We start from the raw sequence: 26,950 nt of genomic DNA, 5'->3' as shown, positions 1-26,950 counted from the left end.
AACTATTTGAACGAACTCTATTCAGCATCCTGCTTGCGTGAATATAAATTCTGTGGATAAATAAAGATTCTGATTGCCAAAGGAGTTAGTCATGTGTGCATGTCTGTAAATAGCATCCTTATACATTATTTTAAAATGTTACCAAAAAATATAAAGCATTTTCCCTGTCTTTTTCTGTTGTCTTTTCATGGTAAGAGAGAGCTTAAAACTTTCAGTCAGCATCCAATTAACAGAAGTTAATAGAGGACTTGAGGAATTAGTAGACCATTCATCTATCTGCTAACCAATTACTCCTGGAGTGTATCCCGAAGCTGCCTTGAGTTCTGTTCTTCCTAGGACAGGATGGCCTTCAAGTCAAACCAAAGTCACTGTTGTGTGGTAATTCTTGTTTAGCTGCATGCATCTGTTGACTGGGCAAAAATATTGCATCACTGAGGAAGCCTGTTGCTAAGCAATGCCTGCTCTTCGGCATTAAATTAATAACCTGGATCCTAATTGGTTTTCCTTATAGACACCGGGCTGGTTCATGCTGTCCCTGACCTACAATCAACAATGCGGGGTACGCTTTCATCCGTGGAGATAAAAGGACAGCTAGTCTCAGAAATCCTTGATTTGCCGACACACTTAAGAAACGGAAAAATGAGTGTCACCTTCAAACACACACAGACCTTATTCGGACGGCAGGGGTGAATATGTAGCTGTGGCACATGGTTTCTGAATGAAATTATAACTAAAATGAGTAAAGGAAATAGGGTACACGATGTAATCAAAGTCGGAGGCCAACCTAAAAGTTGCGAAATGTGAGCTACAGGCAAGCATCATCAAAAAGCCCTTTTAATGCGACCATCTAGGCGCAGCACTGCTGCCAATAAGGGACCTTCGCAACATATCAATGGCGCGACTCCTTTACAGGCTTTGTCACATGACCGTGCAGTTGGGACAAAACACATTTCAACTGCGCGTGCCCTCGACACCTCACACTTCAGCAGTGATTTAGCGACGCGCTACATCTCCAGAGAATGTAAATGTACTCAGAATGTAGTTACAGAAACCAAGAGCACAAAACAGAGATGTTTTCCGTCGCCGGTTGGAAGAAAGCTGGGGTTTGGATGGGGGCGGGTAGCGGACCCAAGTCAGAGCAGCCTTGCCAAGCTAGAAACAAAAAATTGCTTCTATGCCAATTTCTACTATGTGGGCCCAGTTGGCTCCCGGTTTCTCCAGCAAGAAGAGACTGATATTTTACTTTAGAGACATTGGCCAGATGGACAACCAGCTAGTTTCTTCAGATGGTGTTTGTGTTTATGCAAAGTGTATATATACTGCGCTAGATAGAAAATTTGTTAGCACAATGTGAGGTGGGAATTACCACACATTATGCAGTATTTTGCTAACAGAAACCGAGGGACTCCAAAAGAACTATAGCGGCATTTATGCCTTAAGTACAATAGAGGAGAACTTGGATGCTCTGCAGAACATGGGGCCCAGGGATATATGTGACTTTTAAGAATTATAAATCTCAGTGAAACTGAGACACCGATGGAACATTCTTTCTCCTGGACCCTAAACGAACGCCTGGCAAATTACACGTTTATCGTCATAGGATTAAAATACCACAAATGTGGGATGTATCCCTTGTGTGAATTCGGTTTTCATTTACTTCCATTCAGGAACGTCGCTAGAGATTTATCGGGGGGGGGGGTTAGTCTTTACTAAGGGGTCTTATTTCAATGAAAATGAATGAGAACACACTGTTTAAACTAGTGTGCATTTATTTGGAGGGTTTAAAGAACTTTTTTGGGGGGGCTAAAGCCCTGCTTTCCGTTTTTGTTTTCCGTTACCTCCCACTTACCCCGATTGGCCTGCCTGTAAATAAGGTTGTCGTTCACTGCTCCACACCCCAGGTGCTGCCATCGCCTCGATGATTCAGACTGACGGCCACATTCCCAGGAGCGTTGAAGGAAAGCGCTGCCCCTTTAAATTTATCGCTTCTCTCGCCGAACTTCGACCGCTACGTGGTGACGTCATAGAGCGGCGTCCCAGGAAAAAAGGCTACAGACGGGGGATGCAACAGCGAGATTACAGGGACCCCGAGCGTAAAGCTACACTAAGGTAGACACGGTAAAAGTGTCAAAGCTGCCAGATAAACGTGAGGAGCTACACGGGGACGTACGCAAGGCGAGCGATCGCACCAAGTGACCGGGGAAAATCCAGTTAATTGCATTGCCACGGTAAGCAGCATTTGCGGCACTCCGGTTGTTTATAGGACCGCAGAAAGTTCAGCCAGCCCCTCGGCTGGGTGCAGCCATCCCTCTAACAACGACCACGGACTGGGGATGCTGCTTTGTCACAGCTTTTGTCATCCCGGAGGTCCGCTCGAGTCGACGCGTCGGGCGAGAGCCTGTCCGATCGATCGAGTTCCGCGTTCTTTGTTCGCTGGCAGCCCGCTGGCCGTGTCGCTGGATAGCCCGCGGGCTCCTCCGCGTCACCGCCAAAGGGCTTAAGGTGCACTCATGGATTATATGTGTAGCTCACTCCTGCGTGTAAAACTTTAACAAGTTGGAGAAATGAAACTTACGGCTACCGGCGGGTGTGATGTCAGAAAGCGGGGACAGTTAAGCTACAACGGATCCACATCTGCTACAGGCAGCTTCGGGTTTAACAAGGAAGGGTGCAGATGCCCTGAATAAAATGGACCATAACTGTGAATAATTTATGCTGTATTTAACTGTACCGGAGCTCCTCACCTGGAGCTGTGCGGCGGATCACTGTCCGTCTGCCTGCATGAGTGATGAGTGTCGGTATCGATATAGGTAATGTTTCCACCTGCCAGTAAGCGGTAACTGGTATTGGTGGGTGTGCTGTATTCTTGGGCAGACCATCCATCAACGCCCTGTACCGGTACTTGAACAATGTGGTGCAGATGTGACGGCTTACATGAAACCGGACAAAGAGATGATAGACGGACGGAGAAAGGATGATGTCTGGAAACACGCTCATGGGAATTTTATTGACAACAAAATGTTGTGAGGGCAGAAGGAGAAATGATTGGTTCAGAGAGATGATCAATCAGATTGTAGAGGCGGTGGAACCAACCAATCCGATATCTTGCCCCCTCCTTACAGTCCGATTGATTCTCTCTCTGAACCAACCATTTTTTCCTTCTGCCCTCAGAACATTTTTGTTTAAGTAAAACTCCCACACTGGAAACATCAGCTTTGGAGCGTTTCCACACAGTTCACCTGTTGCATTCTGATAAGAATATTAATGAACTTATAAATAAAGATATTTTTGGAGGTACTAGACTGATGTCAAAATGTGATGAACGCATCCAAGCTTGCTATTTTATTCTGCTGGATGTAAATTGTGAATCCTGTATGGATATTATATAATGTTAAATTAGACATGGGGACATGTGAATTTGTTGTTATTTTAAAGATTCAGTATAGAAAATAAATTCAGTTGACTCTCAGGATATCTACTGCAGTTCTCAGGTAGGAGGTATTTCTTCTAGCCAAATGACATGTTTTTACAGGGTAGTTTTTTTTTTGTTTACGTTTGTGAAATGATACCGTGATTTTGCCAGTTTAGCAATGTACACGCACAATTTCTGCATTTTATTTTCTTAAAGTGTGGGGGGAGGGCATATTTTTTTTAAACAAGGAGTTTTGCCAATGCAGGATTTGTGCACAGCTATTATGTTGAAGTCAATTAGATTATAGATTGGAGCTGTATAAATCATTCTATAACTTCAGAAAGAAGCTAGACCCGGGTCTCCCTCCATATTCCAATTACTTTCCCTGGACAGAGTAACCGAGAGTCTGTGCCAGGCCGCACAGAGCACCCTGGGTGGATGCCAGTTTATCACAAAGCACATGCATTTATGTTACTGGCGATTTCTAGATACCAGCTTTGTTTGCACAGGGAGGTCATGCAAACTTCACACACACAGTGGAAGTGGGATTTGAACCCTAAACCTTGGGGATTTGAGGTAGGAGTGTTACCTTCTGAGCCACCTAGTGCAGTTTTATTTGTTCCTATATTTCAGAACAGTCCAACTGAACCTCAAAGGCCAAGACTGACTGGGAGGGAAGACAGAGTACTAATTATGTACCAATATGGAGATTTTGTCTATGGACCGGCCATATGACCTAAAAGTATTATCACGATATTTTTCACTTTTTGGACGGTGATGGTATATCATGGTATTACTTTATTCCAAGTTTTGGGAGGAGCAGCATGTCCTGTCCTTTTATGTAAATAAAAATATATTTATAATGTATGAAGTAGCCTGTAGCCTCTGGGATAAGCTTCGCAGCCCCATGCAGCCCTGAATAGGACAAGCGGTTTCAGAAAATGGATGGATGAATGGTTGGATGGATGAATGGTTGGATGGATGGGTATATTAAGTACACGGAATGTATTATTTTCAAATGCTGGGAGCTGAGAGGGAACAAAAATGTGGACTGTCTGTGGGTCGCCGAGGACCGGATTGGGACACCCTGGTCTAGAGGAAGGCCCTTTGAATTGGACTCACACTCCTGTTAAACCACTGCCTGCTGATAGGTCACTGGTCTCTGATTGCATCGGGCCATTTCATTTTGTCTCGCACTAAGCAGAAGAAGAAGAGGCAATTGAGGTGATTGAGGGGTCTGACATTTTCCATAGGCCACCAGACAGATTTAGTGTCAACATTTTTTTTCCATCCTCCATACTCGCATGCCGCTCCTGCTCACCCCATTACTTTCTCCCGGTATATTGAATTTACAAAGGTGGCCGTGGGTTTGTGTGACAGGTGCATAGCTGTAGGGCTAAGTTATTTTGGAATGGCTGTGTATTATGAATAAAATGCAGAGCTGTTTTAAAAATAATAATTTTACATTTCTTTCCACGTTTCAGGGATCCAAGTATGGAATTGACAAATGTCGCACAGGCAAAAGGTAAATTGAAAAACATCGCGATATCATACATTTCATCCTCTCTGTTTATGGTTTTTAAGATGACTGTTGGTTCCACGTTGCAGAGGCACTGCCCCCCGAGACTGAGACGGAGCACGTCCATTGCATGGGCTGCGTGAGCCGGCGGTGCATGATGAGGCCGGAGCCAGGCAAGGCCTGCGAGCTGATGGGCTGCGCACTGGTCTGCGGGGCCGTGTTCCACACGTGCAAAGCGGGCGAACACCGGCTACTGTGCCCGCAGGAGCGTGTGCCATGTCTGAACAGCGGCTTCGGCTGCCCCTTTACAGTGGCGCGAAACAAAATCGCCGAGCACCTGGAGGTCTGCCCAGCCAGCGTGGTCTGCTGCACCATGGAGTGGAATCGGTGGCCCGTCAGCTACGCGGACCGCACGTCTTACGAGAGCTTGAGCAAAGACGTGGGCGAGGTGGAGCAGCTGGACATGGCGCTGGCCCTGCAGGACCAGCAGATGCTTTTAGAGTCCCTCAAGGTGGTGATGGCGATGTCGAGGGTTACTGAGAAACAGCCGAGCGTGAGCGAGAAGGTGCCATTGGCATCGACGCCGGCGAGGGAGAAAATTGCTAATGGGATCAACGGCCTGGACGAGGAGTCGTATAGCAAACTCTACCAAGCCACGGCGGAAACCAGCAGAAGTTTGGTGGCTGCCTTGGATATCCTCAACAGTGCTACCAAGGACATGGGCCCGATAAGTGGGGCTGTAACCGACAGGAATGCTGAAAGTAATGGGGAATTCCATGATGAAGCAGAGGATGAAGAGTCGCATGTGGAGAAAGTCAAGGTGACGGACAGTGGTGGCCAAGAGCTTGACTCTAAGGTGGAATTGGCGGGGGGGAGAGACCACTCACCTGAAGACATAGGGGATGGGAAGATGTGGATGGAGCAAAATGAATTGTTCGAACTCTTAGAAGTCATGGAAGAGAAGAGTACAAAGGGTATAATCATGAAGGACAAGGAGGAGCCCCTGTGCAATGGCTTCTACAGCAGTGGTGCCCAGAATGAGCTGGACCTGGATGAGTTGGAGTTAAGGGCAGGGGAGCCTGGATGTACAGACGCCAATAGGTATCGGGATACGGAGCGGTCCGATGGGACATCAGAGCTGCCGGAGGATTCTATGGCCTTGGAAACCCAGGAGCTCCCCAGGGCCCAACCTCTGCCACTTCCGCTGCCAATTCCACTTCCTGGTGATGAGCAGAATGAGGAGCACTTTGAGGAGAAGTGGTTTGGGCAAAAGCTGCAGAACCTCCAGGCACTGAGAGGGATGGGCATGCTTGCCTTCAGTGGTCAAAGGAATACGTTCACTGACCCATTACAAAGTCAAGCCAAATTGGAGGGGAAAGCGGTGGATACGTCTGACCTGGAGGGAGACTCTCCTGGAGGCCAGGGTATCTGTGATAGCAGATTCGCCGATGGCTACAGCGTGGAAATCGGCACGCAGACCTTCTCCTTCCCATCCGCCATCCTGGCAACCAGCACCATGGTGGGAGACATCGCGTCAGCATCCGCCTGCGACCACGCCAATCCCCAGCTGACCAACCCCAGTCCATTCCACCCTCTGAGGCTCGACTTGGTCCTGGAGTGTGTGGCCCGGGACCAGACCAAGCAGCGCTCTATGTTTACCTTCGTGTGCGGGCAGCTGTTCAAAAGGGACGAGTTCTCCTCCCACTTCAAGAACGTACACGGGGATATCCACGCAGGGCTGAACGGCTGGATGGAGCGGCGCTGCCCACTTGCCTACTATGGCTGCACGTTCTCCCAACGTCGGTTCTGCCCCTCCACGCAGGGATCCAAGATCGTCCACGACCGGCACTTGCGGTCCTTTGGGGTGCAGCCTAGACCCGTCCCGTGGGTGGAGCCGGCGCCCGGAGACTGTGGCAACCGGCTGAGCGGCCTGCCTTTCGAGGTGCTGCAGCACATCGCCAGCTTCCTGGACGGCTTTAGCCTGTGCCAGCTGTCCCGGGTGTCACGAACGATGAGGGACCTCTGTGCCAGCCTGCTGCAGACACGTGGCATGGTGGTGCTGCTCTGGGAGAAGAGGCCGCTGGGCAAGGCCGGGTGCCCCTCATGGCAGATCAAAGACAAGGTGGGGCACATCATAAACATGATCATGTGGTTAGAGACACTCACTGCTCAGCCTACTTTTACTTGTCAGAGTTTCCATTTTCCTTCATTAAAAAAGATTTACAGTACTGTGCAAAAGTATTCGGCAGTCAAAAAATGTTAAATGCTATTTATCTGGGTAGTAAATTTATATTTGCACAGAAAACAACATAATTGAACATCCATCCATCCATTTTCCAAACCGCTTATCCTACTGGGTCGCGGGGGGTCCGGAGCCTATCCCGGAAGCAATGGGCACAAGGCAGGGAACAACCCAGGATGGGGGGCCAGCCCATCGCAGGGCACAGTCACACACCATTCACTCACGATAATTGAACATCAGAACATTAAATTAACAGTAACACAACAAGTTACTGATATCTTGCTGGATGGCCAGATGGAACACCGATTCAGTTCCCAGATGTCTCCTCAGGGACACGCAGCCATCCATGTATTTGTTAATTAATGGCACTGGTGGTGAAATTTCACATAATTCAATAAATAAATCAGTGAGGTATTGATTAGCCAAACAAGGGTGATTTAGTGGACGAGTCAAAAAAATACATAGATGTATTGGTTGCTACAAATACTGGGGTGATTTTAGCAGAGGTTTTATATGACGATCATTTAGACATCATTTTCTGTGCTAAATACACGTCCCCATGTAAGACGGCCATGCCTGGGCTCGTGCGCTAACGGCCGTTTTCTGCACTTCCGCCTCCTGCCAGGTGTGGCGCTTCAGCACGTCCTTCAGCACCGTGAAGGACTGGAAGTTCGCCGACATTGCCAGCATGGCCGACCACCTGAAGGAGTGCCGCTTCAACGCGGTGGAGCGCCGCGAGGAGGCCGTGCCTCTGCCTTGCATGTGCTTCACCCGGGAACTCACCAAGGAGGGCCGCTCACTACGCTCCGTCCTCAAGCCAGTATCATACTTTAAATAATCTATCACTGTGTAAATAAATATTTTGCTGTTAAATTTATTTTTTATATTAAAAAGTCAGTACTGTGTAGCAATGAAGTCAAAAGGAGGAGCCTTAATGTAAGAAGTAACACTCGGACTTTCTGGTCATGGTGGGGAATCCGCAGCCCCCTCACTTGGTCCCTGTCCCCAGGATCAACACCAGTGTCATGTCATTATCTCGCATGGCTTGCTTTGTTTAAAAGTGCCCTTGTTTTGGGTCAATCCAGTGATGTTCAGAGAACCGTGTGCACTTTCCGGAAGCAGGACGCTTGAGGATTTTTTTTTGTCTTTCCCAAATCTGACCAAACCAAAAAAACACAATCTGCTTGTGGATGAGCGTGTAATTCCGCCGGCACAAGCCTGCCACAGCCTGTCGTCTTGTGTACGGCTCAGAGGACAGATGAATCATAACGTTGTCTCAAGCTTGAATTTTTTTTAAAGTCTGCATTGGCCTTTTCTCTCCGTAAAATCCGGGCATCGCAGGACAATTCGGACGGGAACGTTGTCGAACCCCGTGTTTGTTTCATATCTTGCGTTTCATCTTTTTTCTAGTGCACCTGGTTTGCGTGTTAAGCAATAAAATAAACATTTATTATAAAGATCACCAAGCACTTTACTGACTGTAACGTTTACTAAGTTTTATAGTGCACGTTTGTCAGACACTAAGGATGGGCATAGTGTATTTAGGGATATATACTCTAAAGTTGCTTTGTTTCATACAGCAATAGTGGTTTTGACATAACTGAACATGCAAATCGTATCCACAACACATACTTCAAGCAAACAGCATTCTGTGTTAATGGGATGAAAATCATGAAATGATTGAAGGGTACTTGGACCCCAAGTGAAATTTGTTCACCCAAAATTACACCTTTGTTATGAGACAGCAGAGTCTTATGGGAGTTTAGCCATGGTCCCCTACTTGTGCCTTGTTACTTTCATTGGCAACAGCACGCTGGCTAACCCAAGACCAGCATGATCTCCACTTGGGATGATCCCCAGGTGTGACAGCGGGGCCTCCTGAAAGACAGGAGTGTCATGTGTGCTCAGATCTCGGTATCTAGAGAGTCGTCACTTGCAGGCCAATGCATTGGAGGACATAACTCAAAACGAATGCTGCTAGTAGCAAATGGCTAAATTTCTGTTTTGTCAAAGTCTTCCCCTCATCATGGTAACAGAGAAAATGCGACATTGAACAATTATCCCATCTTTCTTGTTGTGATCTCACGTCGATGCATGGAATTTCATTGCCGTTGAATTAAAGAATCATATTCAACTTCTTATAATCGTGTGTTTTGTTAATCCATGTGTTCTGTGTGGTTTCAAACACCTGGTACAGCCTTTGATGAACAACAAGTGACTTCAGTACATCTACTCACAATGACCCTTCTGCCATACCCTTGATAAAATGTCCGGCTGCATCTGATGCTTGCATTCATGGCATCTTAAAATGTCTATAGCTGGGTATATACATCAAGGGGGCGGCATGGTGGTGCAGTGGTTAGCAATGTTGCCTCCTACCCCTGGCGTTCGTGTGGAGTTTGCATGTTTTCCCCATGTTGTCATCGGGATTCCTCTGGATACTCTGGTTTCCCCCAGTCCAAAATCATTTTGAGGTTAATCTGAGTTACCAAACTGCCAGTAGGTGTGCTTGTTTGAGTGTGCCCTGCGATGGGTTGATACCCCATCCTGGATTGTTCCCTGTCTTGCACCCGTAACTCCTGGGATATGCACCGGACCCCCAGTAACTTTGAATAGAACAAGCGGTTACAGAAGATGAATGAGAGAAAGTTGCATTTGTATAGCGTTCAGAATAGCCAAAGTGTTTTATAGAAACGACAGAGTCACACGATTATATTACCTTATTGTTTAGAACGGTTTTTGTGTGCATCTGCACTTATTGTTGTCAATGTCTACGCATGGGACAGTGTGAAACGTAATTTCGATTCCTTTGTATGTCAAGTACATTTGAAGGAATTGACAAATAAAACTGACTTTGACTTTGACTTTGAGTCACTTCAACCACCACCATTTTGTGCCAGTACACTCACCTAAGCTAAGGTGATGAAGGGGTGGAATTTGCCAAATTGACATAGGGGATGATTAGGATGCCAGTTCTGACAGGAGCACAGTGGGCGATTTTAGCCAGGGCATCGGGTACCTCTCCAACTCATTTGAAAGATGCTCAGGGATCTTTTATGACCACAGAGAGTCAGGACCTCAGTTTTATATCTCATCTGAAGGACAGCAACATTTTAACAGCAGTGTCACGGCACTGGGGCATTGGGATCCACACAGACCACAGGATTGGCTAACCTGCTAGCCACAGTGTCCCCATCACTGCACTGGGGCATTGGGATCAACACAGACCACAGGATAGGCTAACCTGCTAGCCACAGTGTCCCTGTCACTGCACTGGGGCATTGGGATCCACACAGACCACAGGATAGGCTAACCTCTTGGCCACACCAACACCTCTTCCAACAGCAACCCAGCTTTCCTAGTTGGTCTCCCATCCAAGTACTGACCAGGCCAAATCTGCTTACTTTCTGCAGGATTACCTAGTCTGAACTGCAAGTGACATGGTTGCTGACAAGACGGATAACAAGACAAAATGTTTGTCATGTGGTATATAAACATGTCAAATAAGTATAGCTATTCGACAGTATGTCTCCGTAAATGCCCACCTTCGTTCAGACTGCAATACAGACATTTAAATCGAAGTTGCTCTTCCGAGCCACTAGATGGTGCCATTTGCAAATATATTGCATCGCCCTTCGTTCCAAATGTATCGATTCAGTATCTAACTGAAGCGCAATCTAATTTCCCACGCGTTGTGAAGGAAGTAGGACTTAAATCATTCTTCGTTCAAAATTACAGCTTCGTCACATATCTCAATTTATTCAAACACGAATTTAGCACAAATTGTCCCCTCCCAGCTTCGGTAGTGTTTACTTTCGACCTTGGCTGCTCTATTTATCCAAGTCTGCGCGCAGTTTAATAAACAGAAAAGGAAGAGGATGTTTTGTTAGTTAATGAGTGTGTCCCAGATAGGTGCGTTATCCAAACTAATGAATTCAAAGTTTCTGGCCGATGCAAGTAATCATATTTCGTCTATTACGGACCGGCACCCGAAAGAACGTATTTCAGCTGACTGTAATTTGAATATATATAGAACCAGGGAGGCAGCAGGCTAACTGCCTTGTTTACTATCATACTCTCTTAAGAAAACAAGATGCTGCTGTTCCGATTTGGCGTGGTTCTAACCCCAGAATCTGAAGACGTGGAAATGCTGATACTGGGCTCCCGTCCGGAGATGGGGCACTGGGATCCGGCGAGGGCGGTTCCGATGACGCCGTCGAGGAAGGTGCTATCAACCTGCGAGCCTTGCCTCTGGACCGGCGAGGTCCTGCTGGCGAAACCGTACACCGATAAACACTGGTTTAAGTTCGTTAAACGGGTGGGCGGAAACCTCATCTGGGAAGGTACCACTGCACACTGTCACCATACTAAGTTTTTGTTTATCATTTGTTTTGTCACTTGTGTTGACATTATATTTTTATTGTTGTGTAATCTATATTTCCAAAAATATTGTACAGGCCTACTCTATTAATTAAATACGATATTTTAAAGTATACTAAGTATGTTGTGACATTGAGTCGCTCAAGGTTAAAGTAAGGCTATTTTTGTGTTCGAAATTTAAAACAATATAGATCAGATGACATGCTGGAAAACATAAAATAAAATACTGCGACCTCTATAACATGTTAGGTTGCGTTGAAAGTTCATTTACTCTATTAATATAGATAAAAGACATTGTGATTTTAATTTGAAGCAGTCCCAGCTAGCATTGGTTTTTACATGTACAAAGTTGCGAGGTACCAAGTAAAACTGACATCAAGAAATACACAGCATCTTGAACATCAGGCGTTATGTCCGACGTTCTACCAACGTTGGGTCAACGTTAAATGTTAGCTGGGTCGTGCATCATTTTCGCAAGTAGATGGCGACAAACTTTCATAATTGGAAAGTGATACTCCGGAGACAGACTCATACTAACTCATACTAAGTCGTACACATCCAATGGTCTCATTCGTTCACAGACCTACCTCATCCCTATCTTCTGCACACACTCCCCCACACTCATATCCTGCACTACCTTCAATTACAAACATAACGCCTCTGAATTACTAAACGATCGGTTTTGCTGCGGTATATGGTGCCATTTAACATGCAACTCGTAATGTATAGGCCTAAATCGGAATCACAGCGACTCGTTTAGCCTACTTGCTTTTCATTTTACGAGCCATTCGAAGAGCGGGTTGTGCTTATCCTTGCGGAAATGCCATTGTAAAAATGTCATATATAAAATGTTTACTGATTATTTGACAGCACAAAGGTCTTGCCAAGAGAGTACAGTCTTTCTCTACACAGCATTGCCGATCGTGAGTGTCACTGTTCAATTCATGGTCATGATAAATTGCATTGAAATACACAACCAATAACTAATACGCCGTAATGTTAGTTTTACAAATGCGAGTTATTAAAGTGACGCGGTACGAAATATTCATTATACTCACACTATAAGTAGAGTTTAATTTTTAAAATCACCGGCACACATGCGTGTTAACATCACGACAAGGTATATAAATAAGCAGTATACAATATACGCTGTCTTTTACAAAACGTTCATCACGACATCTTATCAATATGTGATCTGTTCAATTTATAAGAAATAATCTTCATCTGCTGACAGTCTCTTAGCAAACACTGCAGCTAATTATTCTCATTGCATTTCTTATTAATTATTCCTCATGAATAATCTCGCAGCATTGTCCCAAATAAGCATAGCGCGCTCTGTTTTAAAACCTGCGTCTGCGCGACTTATTCTTTGCATTATAAATTGGGGCATCCATACCAAGGAATATAAATAACATCTCAAAGAAATGAAATAGATGCATGCATGAACCGAAATTAAATCGGTAAAATAAAAAGTGACAAAAAATTAACGTGTAAAATTAACAAGTATCTTCCGTTAATAATCCCCATTATGAGTGGGTGGACGTTTAGGAAATGTAACAATCTGAACTGGTCCGAACTTCAGATAGGATATTGAAGTTTCTTAAGTTGCTTAATTTTGCGGTAGGATGTCACAACAACCGAGGCGAAACTGTGCCTTGTTAAGTAGGTCTGTGCTTGGTCAACTCCTTCAAAATGCGATGAGGGGCGCTGTCCTTGGTCCTGAACAAGGGCGATCGAGCTATAGGGAAAGTTCTGACTGCTGACATTATAACTGTAATAATTCTGAAAAAATACTACAAAAACATCTTTATCCAATTGGAAACCTGGCTACCTGTCGGGATTTCATAGCTGTATGTTAATGTACCAGCAATTTCTTTTGAAATTAATTTTCAAATCGTTTTCGTGATAGGACATCGTACTGTATCAGATTTTCAAAGGATTCATTACTATTTATTTTGTATTCTGGTTGTATGGACCTGATGAAATGGCTACGAGTGCTTATACCCCAGAGCGCGGTGCTCGATTTATGGCTAACCTTTTCTGTGATTTTCTTGACAAACCCTTGTCATATTAGAGAGCCGTAATTCATGCATCACCCACGCAGCGGTTTCGGGGGCTGGCCTGCCTCCGCGAACGGGCTGTTTATGTCTACGTCGTTCTGCACCTGTTGACTCTGTTGGGTTCAATCAATCAAACCACAAGATGCTCAATAAATTTCAAAGATACCATTTCCTCTGTGAAAAAAGCCGTTCATTTGTAAGTAATCGCGTTACTTGTTTGTTTATTATAATTCAATAACCAAACCGGTACTGGACAGCTACAAGAAGTTCTGTTTTTCTCTGTTTACTGGGAGAAGTAAATTAAGTTGACACCAGCAAATAATTTTGTTTTGCATGATTGGCGTAAACATACCACGCACAAAAACTGCACATTTAAGATACACGCTCTCCTCTTTTCCGTTCACGGAAGCACTGACACACGTTGGTTCCTGCCCAGGGCAGTGTCCCCGCTAGAATTGCAAAACCAATCTGCATAGTTTATTTTGTTCAAAGTCAGTGGCCGGAAATCAGTGATATCTCAATTAAGCAACGTGAAACAGATGTTTGAATACTGGGCGCTCATTCGACAGAGAGGAAACGAAGAACGTTTGACACATCCTTTTCATTTTTCCTAATTGGCTTTGCTTTGCTGTTTGGCGTTGTTTTAATCCAAGTGTCTTAAAACAATATTCAGAAAATTCCAAACGTTTGTTTTAATGCGCGGAAGAGACAATGCAACTAATTAATAACTCTTTTTTTTTACCGACTCTTGTGTTGAGACACAGCTTGGCCATTTAGCCATGAAAAAACGTCATTCAGTCAGACCCTGCCTTTCTGACAGCATACGGCTTTAGCTGTCACATTGGCACTAGATGAAAAGCCGTTTGCGAGTCCCAGGTATTTATCTTGTTAAAATGGTGCAACCAGGATAGATATCAGCCAGCTGTTGCACTCATGTAACCTCACTTTAATAATTTACAGTACGTACCATTCCCTCCATCAAGGTACTGTTATCACTCTCATGACTATTGTCTGACCTGTTGGTATTTTAATTAGAGTCTACATTTCTTGTTATTGCTATACACCGCAGAAAAGTTAATTTTGTGGTTCTGACTGCTGTCTCTAGGCAACGGTCCCCATCACGACCGCTGCTGCGTGTTTGATGACAGCAACGTGGTGGACGGGGTTTACTGCCACCCCATTGGCCACTGGATTGAGGCAAGCGGGCACCCCGACGAGATGCAGCACACCACCAACTTCTACTTCAGCGTGGCTGGCCATCACGCCATCCACTTCTCCAAGTAAGCCTTCGGCAGGCTGTGAAAGGCAGGGCATGGAACCCGCATGCTGGTTAAGGGAGACCCATCTGTAAAACCAGCGGACCAAACCAGGACTGGGGAATCATATCTAGTTAAAACTTGCTGTAGATAAAATTACCAACCAAACAATTAAAAACGTTGCAAATTCTGCATCCTTATCCCACCACATAAGGCATCTTCTGTCTCGCAGACGTGCTGCTCGCCGCTCAGGCCCCATGAAAAACCACCCCCTCCTGTCATGCTACACAAAAGCCCAGGCTTATATCTGTAATTTCTTCAAAAATTTGAATTGGACAAACGTGCAGGTTCACCCACAGGACTCTTTCACTCCTGCATGTCTGGGAGCAGATGGTGGGTGCTGTGGACCTTGGATGTCCTGCAGCAGATGAGTACGGTGACTGTATGGCAGATCAGGGTTTATAGGGTCCCTCTCCCCTGCTTCACACACTCTGCCCTGCAGTCAGGCAGCACACAGTGGCAGAGTGATCTGGCTGCTTTTCCAAAGGCTATAAGGAAGGACAGGTATTGATTGGAGGAATTAAGTGTCCATGTTACAGCTGCCCCATTCTAGAAACTGCCGCATGATAGAGAAAAAAGAAACAGCTCTAGCATTTTGTTCCTTAGTGCATGCCCCATATGGGGGTGGGGGGACAAACTAGCCTCTCAGATACTGTGGCATAAAGGACCGCAACACATGAACAGAAGATTGGGTCAGAGCAGTGGATCACATAGAGTGAAAGCCTTTTATTTGACTGGGGTTGGAACCCATACCCATCTGCTGTCAAACACAAACTAACAGTGTTACGGATTCGCTGGATCACGTGCTGGTAACTGCACTGCTTGTTATCCTGGCAGTCCATAAGTCCACTTCATTAACCAACTGTTTGCCCAATTGCCGCCTTTTGTTGTTTTGGGTGTGAAATTCTCATTACGGCATTCATGAAGAATACATCTGGAGCTCTTTCAGAGTAACACGGCGCATTTTATAAAGCTGTTAATCTGGCTGGAGAAACTGCACTGGGATATAAATAAATCCATTCAAGACTTTAAAAGGCAGCTATTTAAATTGATGGGAAACAATGGAGGGATATTCTGTGATTCTGTAGTATTTTTGCAGAATTACTTTTTCCAATTGTAATGTCAGCAGTCAGAACTTACTGTCTGTCTGCCCTTCTGCGATGAAAGTGCTGTGTACACAAGTTTTAATGCAACAAAATTAATAAGGTCTCTAAGGCTGTAAGCTTTCTGCAAAGTGGCATGCAATTTAATGGTCTTTCCGAAACAAGTCGTTTTGGCAGGACTCATTAGTGTGACAGTTTACTGTGGTTTTATGCGGCTCGCGATGCATCCTTTTTATCACAGCGCCGCTGCCTCCTTTGCGTCGAAATATCCGATCTGTAATTACACACGAAGCGTGACGCAAGAACCGTGTGAAAACACAGAAAATAATTAAGAGATCGTCCTCGTAATTATTGCCAAGAATAATTATGCCACTGCACTTCATGTGGTGAAATATCCATACTTTCACCAAAAAAGAGAGACTTGGAAAAAGTCTTAATGGGGCCGACCGATTATCCCAGCCCTGAAAATTGAGAATCACTGACCGTTCCATCATGGCTACGTCACGCCCTTGGCTTTCATTAGGGGACAGGTGTCTCAATCGAGCAGTGCCCTTTGGCCTCCTGGAGGATCGCTCTTCTGCTACCGGCTTGCCAAATCTATTAAAAGAGGCAGCCGATTACAAGTGTTAAGACCCCAAATTGATTTCCGGAAATTTCCAGGAGGTCATGAATATTTATTCTCTCCTCCTGCAAATGACTGTGATCTTTTATTGTTTAATGGGGACGGAAAAGACGAGGCCTGGGTTGTGCTAGAAGCTCACAATGGCCCATGAAAGGTAGCTTGGCTAGATGCATGGACTCCAAACCACATGCAGCCCGGCTCTGGGTTCGAATCCCCAGTAGCGGTTCTAGCGGAGGCGAGGCTGAGACAGATAAATAAGCAAACTAACAAACTACTCTGCTTTTACTTTTATCGACCTGGAAGGACTGGCAACCTCTTTTCTAACAGATCTTCTAACTAATTTGGGTCCTGGCAACCAGCACCCATGGAGACACGTTGGCAGGAGATCTGTCCTGGGCCTGAGATATGTCCAAGATAAAATAGGTCCCTCATTTCCCTACCCGTAAATACTCTCAGCCACAAGTCGATAAAGAACCCAACAAATCATTTCTAAAACACACCGTGAAAAGGGACGGAAAGTACTCAAGTAACACAAACTTCAGGAGCAGGATACAAAAGCAGGTTTATGGACTTTTACACTGCTGGTGTGTGGCGGCTTTTGTAGTCAACGCAACATGTACAGAAAGACCATCCTGTGACTGAGCTCCTTCGCTCCTTTATCCTGTCTCTGCTTGAAATGTTATCCATCCTGTCTGCCCCACATAAGGTACATCCTAACAAACAGTCTGTCTACTGGACAGAAACTATGAGTTAAACACCCACACATTCGCCAGATTGTTTACTCGAAGCATTTCTTCACGTAAGAAGCAAACAAACAGCAGGGCAGGAATAGTGCCTTTAGCACAGTATGACAATACATCACTGAAAAACAGTTCTGGACGCACAGTATGAATCCTTAAATAACCATTATGAGGTCCGCATGTGAGCATACTGTGTCTTGGACAGACTGATTTTTGTTTCAAACAGTGGCATGTCGATTAACTCCAGGAGTTCACTGATGATGTACAGTGTAAGTTTTGTCCAGATTTCCCTTTCAGAAGAATGATTCCCTTGGGCAGAAGCCCTTAAGACATTATTAAATTCACTTGTACAGTTTCCCAAGTTGGTGTCCTGCCAAGAAAGCAAACAAAAAAAGTAGCTTCGCTCATGACAGCAGCCGGGGTGGGATACAGGGAATGTCTTGATTTCTGTCTTGGTTTTTTTGTCAGTCAACAGTCCAGCCAACATCAAGCCACAACCGTGACTTAAGCATTTAACTTAACCCATCCACAGAGAAATCCATCTCCGCATTTCTGTGGCTGATGCCTGTGCGGTGCTGAAGACATCTCAGCCGTCAGAATCCCCAAATGACACGCACTCCCTGCCTCACGCCCCTCTCTCTGTGCTGCACCACTGAATTCGGCCTACTTTCCATTCCCCCTAATAAGACGCATAGGTCTCACACATTGTCAGTGTGTCATTTTTAATTTATTTTTTTTTAAAAGCGAGGGAGACTTTTTCCGGAAGCTTCAGTAATGAGCGAGCAGCAGTGCGAGCACACAGTGTGTTGCCGGTCGTGTCTATAATAAAATTCCTGTTCAGTGAAGATGGAGGAAATGGAAGGAGCAGCTTAATTGTAGTTGGTGTGCTTTCTACAGAGAGGTGGGGGCTGGCGGGGGCAGTGTTTCTCAGAGCCACGTCTTCCACGCCTAACCCTCCAATCCTGCTCCTACCACTGCATTAACTGGAAGAGGCTGTTCTGGAGCAGATGTTTCCTCACTGCAACTTTGCGTGCTGCGCTGACAGTGGTGAAAACACAATTCATGGGCCCGCTGGGGGCAGGGGGAGGGCAGGGGGAGGGCAGGGGCGCACAATCTGTGGCCAGGATTCAAATGTGCGAAGCTCAGCCTCGACGTCCTGTTATTCTCAGAAATTAGCTTTTCTGTTTACACACTTTTAACATTCTTATCATTTGGTTCTGTGGGCGAATCAAAGGCCTCCTTCTGTATAATTAACGGTGGGGCTACAACCCCTAAGCATGAATGAAAGGCAACTGAGTGGAGTGCTTCAAAAAGACGGGCTCGTGCATTATCCCGGGTACCCTTCCAGATCTCAGAAAACACGAGCAGTTTTCATTAATGGAAGATGCACTCAATTCCGCGTGAATATGGCCAGATGACAGGTGTGGTTCACGCCCGCTGAACCGTTTTTACTGCACCCGTACAGTAGGTGGAACATAAATCTAAACATTGCGTTTTTAAGCAGCCACTTAAGGCAGACGGTGTGTCTGCACTCCCACTCCCCACGGCGGCCACACTAACCCCAGAAAGCTGTCTCGTTCCCTAAACACCCCCCCCCCCCCCCAATATCCTTCTTCTTCTGATTCAGCAGCAGATAACGGAATACTGGCAGACCAGAGTGACTCAGTAGAGCAGGACAACATTAACACACCCCCCACCTGGAGGAAAATTGTCAGTAGCTAGTTGTTAATTGACCCCACCTAACACTCACGACAAGGAAACGCAAGCCTTGCCCCCTGGTACTTCCTGCCGACAACTGTTCCCCGAAGTACCTTCTCTAAGCCGTGCCGCCGGTCAAATTCTAGGACTGATTCTTTGGAGAAAACGTAAGATAAATAAAATGAGCTTCAGTGCCACATGGAAGGACTTATACCAAAAATGCTCATAGCGAAACATGGAAAAAAACAGCATTTTTTTGCAGGTGTGAGTTACACGTGTATGTGCAAGTGCACATGTGAGTGAATGGCGTGTGTTTGCCCTGCAATGGGTTGGCGCCCCATCCTGGGTTGTTCCCTGCCTTGCACCCATAGCCTCTAGGATAGGCGGTTACAGAAAATGCATGGATGGATAGATGTGATGTTCATTGGAATATGCTGGTTAATTAAATGGTTTGGTTTGTTGCCTCCTCATGTCAGGATTCTTCCCCGGCTCTGGCTGGGCAGTTGCCCCCGGCAACTGGAGCACGTGACAGTGAAGATGAAGCACGAGCTATCCATCACGACGGTGCTCAACTTCCAGACAGAGTGGGACGTGGTCAACAACTGCCAGGGCTGCCGGCGGCACCCAGCTGAAGAGGTCAGCCCTAACACCATGGAGCTGCTGTACAAGGAGTGTGGCATGGCGTACGTGTGGATCCCCACACCAGACATGAGTACCCAGGGTAAGGATGCAGCATACATCGAGGGGGAGGGGGGGTTGATTAACTCCAGCCGCCTGCAGCGCTCCATTCCAGTTGATTGTTTACTTCAAGTTTCACTAAGAACTCTGACACGACTTCGGCGCACATCTTCCTTAGTACTCCCAGAATAACCTCAGACGCGGGGTTAAAAAAAAAACAGGGCTTAGAGAACAAACAGAGTGTGACATCTTATTGACATAAACAGTGGCCCAGTTACCCGGGAATGTGGAACGGCGGCAGTAACATCGGATCACAGCACAGCCTGGTGCTCTGCAGCCACCTTGTACCTACAGTATCGTCTAATGGCACCAGAACAAGATAGGGGCAAGGCTCTTATCATGGCTTGGAGAGAGTACCCACGAGTCTGGATGCTAAAGCGGTATGGGGGGGTGAAGAGAGATTGTTTCACTCTAGTCCACAACCTTAGAGTGCCTCTGCTTCCGCAGGAAGGATACACATGCTCCCCCAGGCTGTATTTCTCTTGTACGGCCTGCTGAAGAACGGACACACGGTATACGTGCACTGCAATGCCGGGGTGGGCCGTGCCACCTCTGCCGTCTGCGGCCTCCTGATGTACGTGCTGGGCTGGAGCCTGAGAAAAGTGCAGTACTATGTGACTGCCAGAAGGGCGGCGGTCTACATAGACGAAGAGGCCCTACTTCGTGCCCGTGAGGACTTCCTCCAGAAGTTTGGGAGCATCAGCTCCTCTGACTGGACCCCAGATTCCTAAGTGCCTGGCTCAAATTCTGCTTGTGCTCCTCTCTTGTTATGGCTGGGAACAACTGGAACCTGTAGTTTAACGGTTGAGAAATCAATTCAGGATATTTTTATATGCTTTTGATTTCTTAATTGATCTGAATTTCCTTTATTTTTGTCCTTACACAAGAGTTCTCGCACACAGTCAAGGCACAATTTAATTATTTCAATCAATAGCCTCAAAAAATACTCCTTCCGCCAAGACCGGGTTTGCTTAAGCCAACATAACAGATGACACTAATTTAATCTCACTGATGTTGTCAGTCAGATTCAATTATGGATGATTAACAATCATATATCATTTGCCAGAAAGGTGGAAGCATTGTCAATTGATTTACTGCCCAGCCTTGTAGAGAGGGGAGTGCATGCAGATTGCCCAGTATGCAGGAGTGACTGCAATTTAGTCTAAATGCAGTAGTGCATATGTGCATGTCTGTGCCCTGCGGTGGAGTGAATACGGTTTAATGTGCATTCAGAGTGAATATAGTGTAGTCGGTATGGACAGCTCGCAGATTTGATCCTTAACGGTCCACAATGTTGATCTGCTGTCAGGATCCAGTTTATCCTCAGATAAACACTGTGAGCCAAAAGCAGGCAGAGTAATTCCCTGTAGGTGGCGTCGGAAATCCCAGCTGGCCCTTGTTAGCCTAAATATCTTGTTAGGCTTATTTAAAGCATCAGCCGGGTGTTCTGGGAACACTGGTTGCAGACTGATTGGGTAGACCACAGGGGAAGGTGTCTTCGTGTTTTCTGCTTGTGTGAGTCTGGTTAACTGTGTTTCACGAGTTTGTAAATCCCTGCAAACAGTGTGCCGGTTTGCCTATCTTAAAGGGGCCTCGTCCCCTTTTTGCATTGTGGAAGACCTTGTCGTCCATCTGTCCAGGACCTGCCGCCACATACTGCTTTAACCTCGTTTAGCGGTCTCGCTTGTTCTGTGTCCCTGAAGCAAGATGCGTGTGGCACACAGGCTGAAGAACATTTAAAGAGAGAGAATGGGGCGCTTTTTGGTGGGTGCCTCAGGATGTCGTTATGAATGAGAAACTCCAACTTAGGGTATGGGGTCAGAAAAATGCTAGATACAGTGGCATGGACATTTAGAGCCAATCTCTACACCGAACACAATCTGTGACTCACTGCAGAGGACTTACAATAAGTAAGTAAGTAAATAAGCCCAGGCTACGGCCAGCTGTGGTGTGTCATTTTTCGATAAAAACGTATAAGCACACGCACGTCCTCAGTGCCTTATGCAGACCAATGATGTTTTCAGCAGCACAATCACAATATCCAAATGCCTGTTAAACTGGACCGAGGCTGCAATGAAAAGGAAAGCTTTCCTGGGGTAACAGCTAAATCTTGTCAAGGAAGAGGTTATTACCGGGTAGCTTCAAAGGAAAAAGCTCTTAAATTGGTTGACTGAAATGAAACTGCGAGCGCCTGAGCCCCTCGACAGCCCTGGCAGGACGTTCGGCAGCCTCCATATGGCAGGATAAGGGCAGGCTAACCCTGGGTCACTGCCAGCGGCCCGTCAGTCTGCCGCAGGTCCCGTCGGCGGCCAGGCTGCGGCTAGCCAGCTTATGGTCTCATCTGGATTTAAGGGTGTTAAAACAGGAGCATCGCAGAAGATAAGATTCACGATAGAAATTGTGTGAATTATCTTCTGTAGCATTTGTTTTTATTGGGGACTAAAACTGAATTTTAATACTTAGGATTTCACATCTTTCTACTTGCTGTGTGTCCTAATGAATAGGTATTCATTTTAGTACAGTGTAACCCAACAGCTTTATGCTAATAACACAAAAGTTGTGAGTTCAATTCCCACAAGGGCTGTAACCTTCCCTCTTTCCAGGAATTGCTTTTGATAGAAGTGTCAGTTAAATGTAATATATCCTGCTAGCGTCTGTTAGGGCTCCCCTCTGACAACCTGATGTCCTTCAGTAACTCGACACTCTTTCCCTACCAATCAAATTGCTCTGCCAAACACTGACTAGAGAAGCTTCACCAACCAGAAACTGAATGAAACGGGACAAAGCAGAAATTGCCAAGCCTATTTGTCTCTTCCGACAGTGGCGCAGCAATGTTAATTTGCCCTGCCAGCAGGGGGCGTCAGACCAACCCTGTGACTTGACCTTTCAGCACACATCCAGCCATGATATCCAAGCTAGGGCTCCTGCCCTTAGAAAGAAATAGGTTTTTTTTTCTCTAAGAAAAAGACTTGAAACGGAGCAGCCGTGTTTATCTCCCTGTGATCACATCCAGTCCATACGAGGCGTTATCAGCTAAGCCGATGTACAAGTCAGAGCCGGTCAGCTTTCCGGCTGCCTTGGCAAGATGGCAGTGTTTTAACCCTTTCATGGCGGCACCTTCTCAAGCTGCACGCTCGCCCCCTGGTGCTTCCTCTCTCATTATATTTCAGCGCCGTTGACCCTTACAAAGAGCAAAATTCTGCGACATGAAGTATTTAAATGGCTCCTGGCGGCGCAGTGCCATGCTGAAACCTCTGGGTGGCGCTCTCAAGAGGAGCCTCTTTTTTTGACTCTTTCGGTGTATAACTTTCCTCTTAACAATCCATCCTCATTTACCTGATTTTAATCTAATCCCTAGTTGAAGGGTGGCCCAACATAGCCTAGGTGGTGGGCTGAATTTCTCTTCCCGGATTCAAACGGTGGCTTACAGGACCGGGGAAAACAACATCGTTCAATTAGGCTTTGTCCACGTTTCAGAGAAATGCGTCACTGCCCACACTGGGATTTTAGATGTAATAAGACTATTTTGGCAACTATGGAGAATTATTAGCTACAAAGTCATTTGCGTGTTGACGTTACGGTCTTACCGGCAAGGGATTCGGAATGGGCTGTGCTGAGCGTAAAAGGAGAATGAAAAATGACCCTTTTTCAGAGCAAACCATGCCCTTAGTGGGAGGCTTTTTCATAAATCTCTAACCCTCTATGTGTCCGTCACTTTCGAGGACGGGGGGGTCATCACAGGCCCATGTGACACAGGGACAGATTAATGAACATTTTTAATGCAATGCCTCTCATTTTGTAAATCAAAACAGACAGAATTATGCTCTCAAGAGGGAATAGAGAAGGAAAGGAGGTCCTGCTGAAGGAACCAGCACCTTCTTCTCGGGTGAAGATCACCTCATCAGCTTATGCAGGTTTATCCCACTTCCCTGCCCTAACCAAGCATTGCAGAATGAAAGTGATAAAAAAATCAACATGGACAGCAAACTATATAATTGGAATGGTAACACTTTACTTGACATGGTAAAAATAATATAGTATTACAGTATTACTTATGTATTAATTAACCACAAGCTAAGTCTTAGTTACATACTGATCTCATGTTAATTCATCATTAATGAATGATGATGCATCTTTCATCCCAAGCAGTTAATATATTTGTTACTATTTCTGTTAATTCTGTAAAGCTCTGTGAACCACTGAAGGATTTACTAAGGAGCTATTGAAGGAGCAATTCATGAATAACAAAGTTAAATACTGATCTCATGTTTGTTCATCATTAATGAATCGTCATACATCTTTTATCTCAAGTAGCGACTATATTTGTGCATGTATGTTAGTAACGGTGTTATTACTAAGTATTTGTGCCCCGTTAAATTAAGTGTTACTTATGGCATAAGTACATGAGAATGTTTAATTTAAAAAGGCCGCAGAAGTCAGTTTACATAGACCACTGACTCAGTGCATCTGTTGTTCACTTTCTGAGACATTAACTTAAATCCGTAAGAAGTTCTGGTTTGGGATTCAGGCTCCAGGTCTGCACTTTGACCTTAGAGTAACAAACCTTGGTGTGGTTTACATCAAGTGAGCAACTTCAAGCAACAACCAATGGTAGACCTACAACCCTTTGCTGGCCCAAAATACTGTATCTGTGAAAAGTATTTTAAGCAGATATCAGAACAGCTACCTTATAACATCGTTGCATCGTGTCTGCAATGCAAAACTGACTTCTGCTATATTGATTTTGTTTGAAGCGCCATAAGAAGACTATTGTAAAAAAAAAAAAAAAAAATCTATGCTAAACAACCAGACAAAAATACACAGCAGAATCGAAACACCTGTTTATGTTATTCAGCAATTTTCAGGATCCAGTCCAACCAACTGATGACACAAAATAATACCCTGCTTGACAGCAACCAGCTGCAGCCTCACAGCTGCTGCCCTGATGGACTCTGCATCGTGTCTGTGAGGATCCGGAGCGGCGTGCTATTACCCGGTGATGATGAGGCCTGTTTGCGTGAACATTATGCTCCATCACAGGTGATGGAGGCGCCCGTGGACAGATGACACCTCAGGCGCCAGCTAACAACAGCCGCAAACGCAACTCGGTACTGGCCTCTGTTTGCCTGGGCAGTATTTTTAGCCATAAATTTCCCATACATCTTCCTGCTGGGTCTATTAGCTCACAGCTGTCTGCTGCGGAAGGCTATTCATCACGGAGATGCGCCATGGCTTCACCTACCTGATTGCTTCCTTATGTCAAGTGCTCAAAAAGCCACGCGTCATATTCATCAATTTAACCTTTTACCCTCCCAGGAGACCACTGCAGCCCATTTTATACCGACTGGGAAAAATAAATTCCACTGGGGACTGTACCATCTGCGCAAGCCATGGGGGGGGGGGGGGGAGATTGTGTTATAAGCAATGGCACAAAAGGTCAGTTAATACATGGAAGGGGCCCAGGCTGCCAAGTCCTTCTAAAGATATGATTGGTTAGTCCATAACCCCTCTATGACATCATTCCCCAGAAGAGCTGGATAGTGTCATAATAAAATGGTTCAGCGTACAATCAGTGTGTGGTTTAGTACAACAGAAAATAGACTGAAGCCAATTGCAGGCAGGAAGAAACACCTCTAGCTATTAAATAATTCAACTCCCACTAAAATCATATCATACAATAGGCCTTGGGTTTTACCCACCTGCACGAGGCAATCAGCCTAAATGCAGCACTGTATACTTCATACATAAATCACCAAACAGCATATTGCAGAGTAATTCTGGAAAATTCCAGATTCACTCACAGATTTTATACATTTATATACAGTACTGTGTAAAAGTCTTAGGCAGCCAAGGGAAATGTTTAAAGCAATTTATTCTATGTAGTAAGTGTATATTTAATAAAGAAAACGATGTATCATTAGAATATGGGCAAATGAACAATAATATAAAAAATAAGAATTTCTTCTGTTCTCCAAGTTTGACAGACATTATTAAAATGAACCACCACCACGAAGATCATTTCATCATGTTCTCTGACTGCGTAAGACAGTCCTTTGCGCAGTATTATATAAGTATAATTGGATAAAATAAAATTATCTAAGCTTTTTTCATCACTAGCTGATATATATAATTTCTTGGGGTGAACCGGTTCAGAGCCAGAACTAACAGCTTTGTCAGTACAGCAAGGATTGAATCTTTTTCATAATGTTTATGAACCTCAAAAAAAAAATATGACTGGCTGTACGATAAGGGTAAACCCTGGGAAATTATAGACAGCACACACAGTGGCTGGGCGATTTCCGTACTCCGAGGGCCGAGACCGCGAGTAGGCCGAGGGGCCGTCGTCTGTGCAACAGTGGAGTAATCACCATTCACGAGGTCCGAATGTAATTGCTGACAGACGAGTGTGGCTTCCGCGGGTCGCCGTAACCAACGGTATCTGCCAGATCTCTGGGCCCGATATCAAGAGGCAGGGACAATATGTGTGCAGATATCACTGCTTATTTGCAGAGATGAGTAAGGACGGCACTCCGAATGTCAGGCAGAGAAATAAAAAGATAATAAGCAGAAAAAATATAAAACTGGGAGTGAGATAACGAGGTCCTGGTGAATTTTAATGCGCAGGGAGGTTCCACTCAAAATGACTACAGTTCAGATCTTCTGAAAATATCCTCAAATCACCTTAATTATGCATTTTCGGAAAATGAATTCTCTTTCGCTTGGATCACTCTGCTATTACCACATATGTTTTTCTGTGCAGAGTGGCTTTTTATGTTATATAAGCCCGGCCAAGCTTCGATGTTTTACTACTTTTGTTGCTCCTATTTTTCAGTGATTTGTTAGGCTGCTTATAGCCAAGGTTTTTACAGTATGATGCTTATGTTCACCCCTCCAGTAGAAAGTTTGCCTTCCCACTGAGCCACCGGCCGCCTGGCTGTCTGTGTTTCTATGAGCTCCTGTGACGAGGACACACACAGGTAGGAAGGCACCACCGACACTCCTGCCATCCCATTTTGGGAAAGGCACTGCATCACAGAGGCAGGACTGGATCACCTTCCTATTCTGATTATGCTGGTAGTGAAAGAAATGAGGCCATGCGAACCAAAGATGATTGATGGCT

At 45.4% G+C, this 26,950-nt stretch overlaps 2 protein-coding genes across 3 annotated transcripts; both read left to right on the top strand.

The window, feature by feature from the left end:
- Positions 1 to 1,913: 1,913 nt before the first annotated feature.
- LOC125715035 (F-box only protein 30-like) lies at positions 1,914 to 9,307 on the top strand. Its single transcript, XM_048986217.1, has 4 exons — positions 1,914 to 2,228; positions 4,897 to 4,937; positions 5,021 to 7,053; positions 7,799 to 9,307. The coding sequence occupies exons 2-4, from the start codon at positions 4,907 to 4,909 to the stop codon at positions 8,009 to 8,011; spliced, it is 2,277 nt and encodes a 758-aa protein (XP_048842174.1). The 5' UTR covers positions 1,914 to 2,228; positions 4,897 to 4,906; the 3' UTR covers positions 8,012 to 9,307.
- Positions 9,308 to 10,854: 1,547 nt separating this feature from the next.
- Positions 10,855 to 25,172, top strand: epm2a (EPM2A glucan phosphatase, laforin). Of its 2 annotated transcripts, XM_048986500.1 has the most exons (5): positions 10,855 to 11,085; positions 11,259 to 11,516; positions 14,719 to 14,893; positions 19,569 to 19,813; positions 20,278 to 25,172. In XM_048986500.1, exons 1-5 carry the CDS (start codon positions 11,067 to 11,069, stop codon positions 20,559 to 20,561), a joined length of 981 nt encoding a protein of 326 aa, XP_048842457.1. In that variant the 5' UTR covers positions 10,855 to 11,066; the 3' UTR covers positions 20,562 to 25,172. The 2 variants fall into 2 exon arrangements, with proteins under 2 accessions (XP_048842457.1, XP_048842459.1); XM_048986502.1 differs by lacking the exon at positions 10,855 to 11,085 and having other exon boundaries at positions 11,314 to 11,398.
- The last annotated feature ends 1,778 nt before the right edge of the window (positions 25,173 to 26,950 follow it).

This window comes from Brienomyrus brachyistius, chromosome 19 (genome assembly GCF_023856365.1).
Source record: "Brienomyrus brachyistius isolate T26 chromosome 19, BBRACH_0.4, whole genome shotgun sequence".
NCBI classification, from domain to species: Eukaryota; Metazoa; Chordata; class Actinopteri; order Osteoglossiformes; family Mormyridae; genus Brienomyrus; species Brienomyrus brachyistius.
Note: the sequence above shows the minus strand (reverse complement) of the source record. Positions and strands in the feature narration are given on the sequence as shown.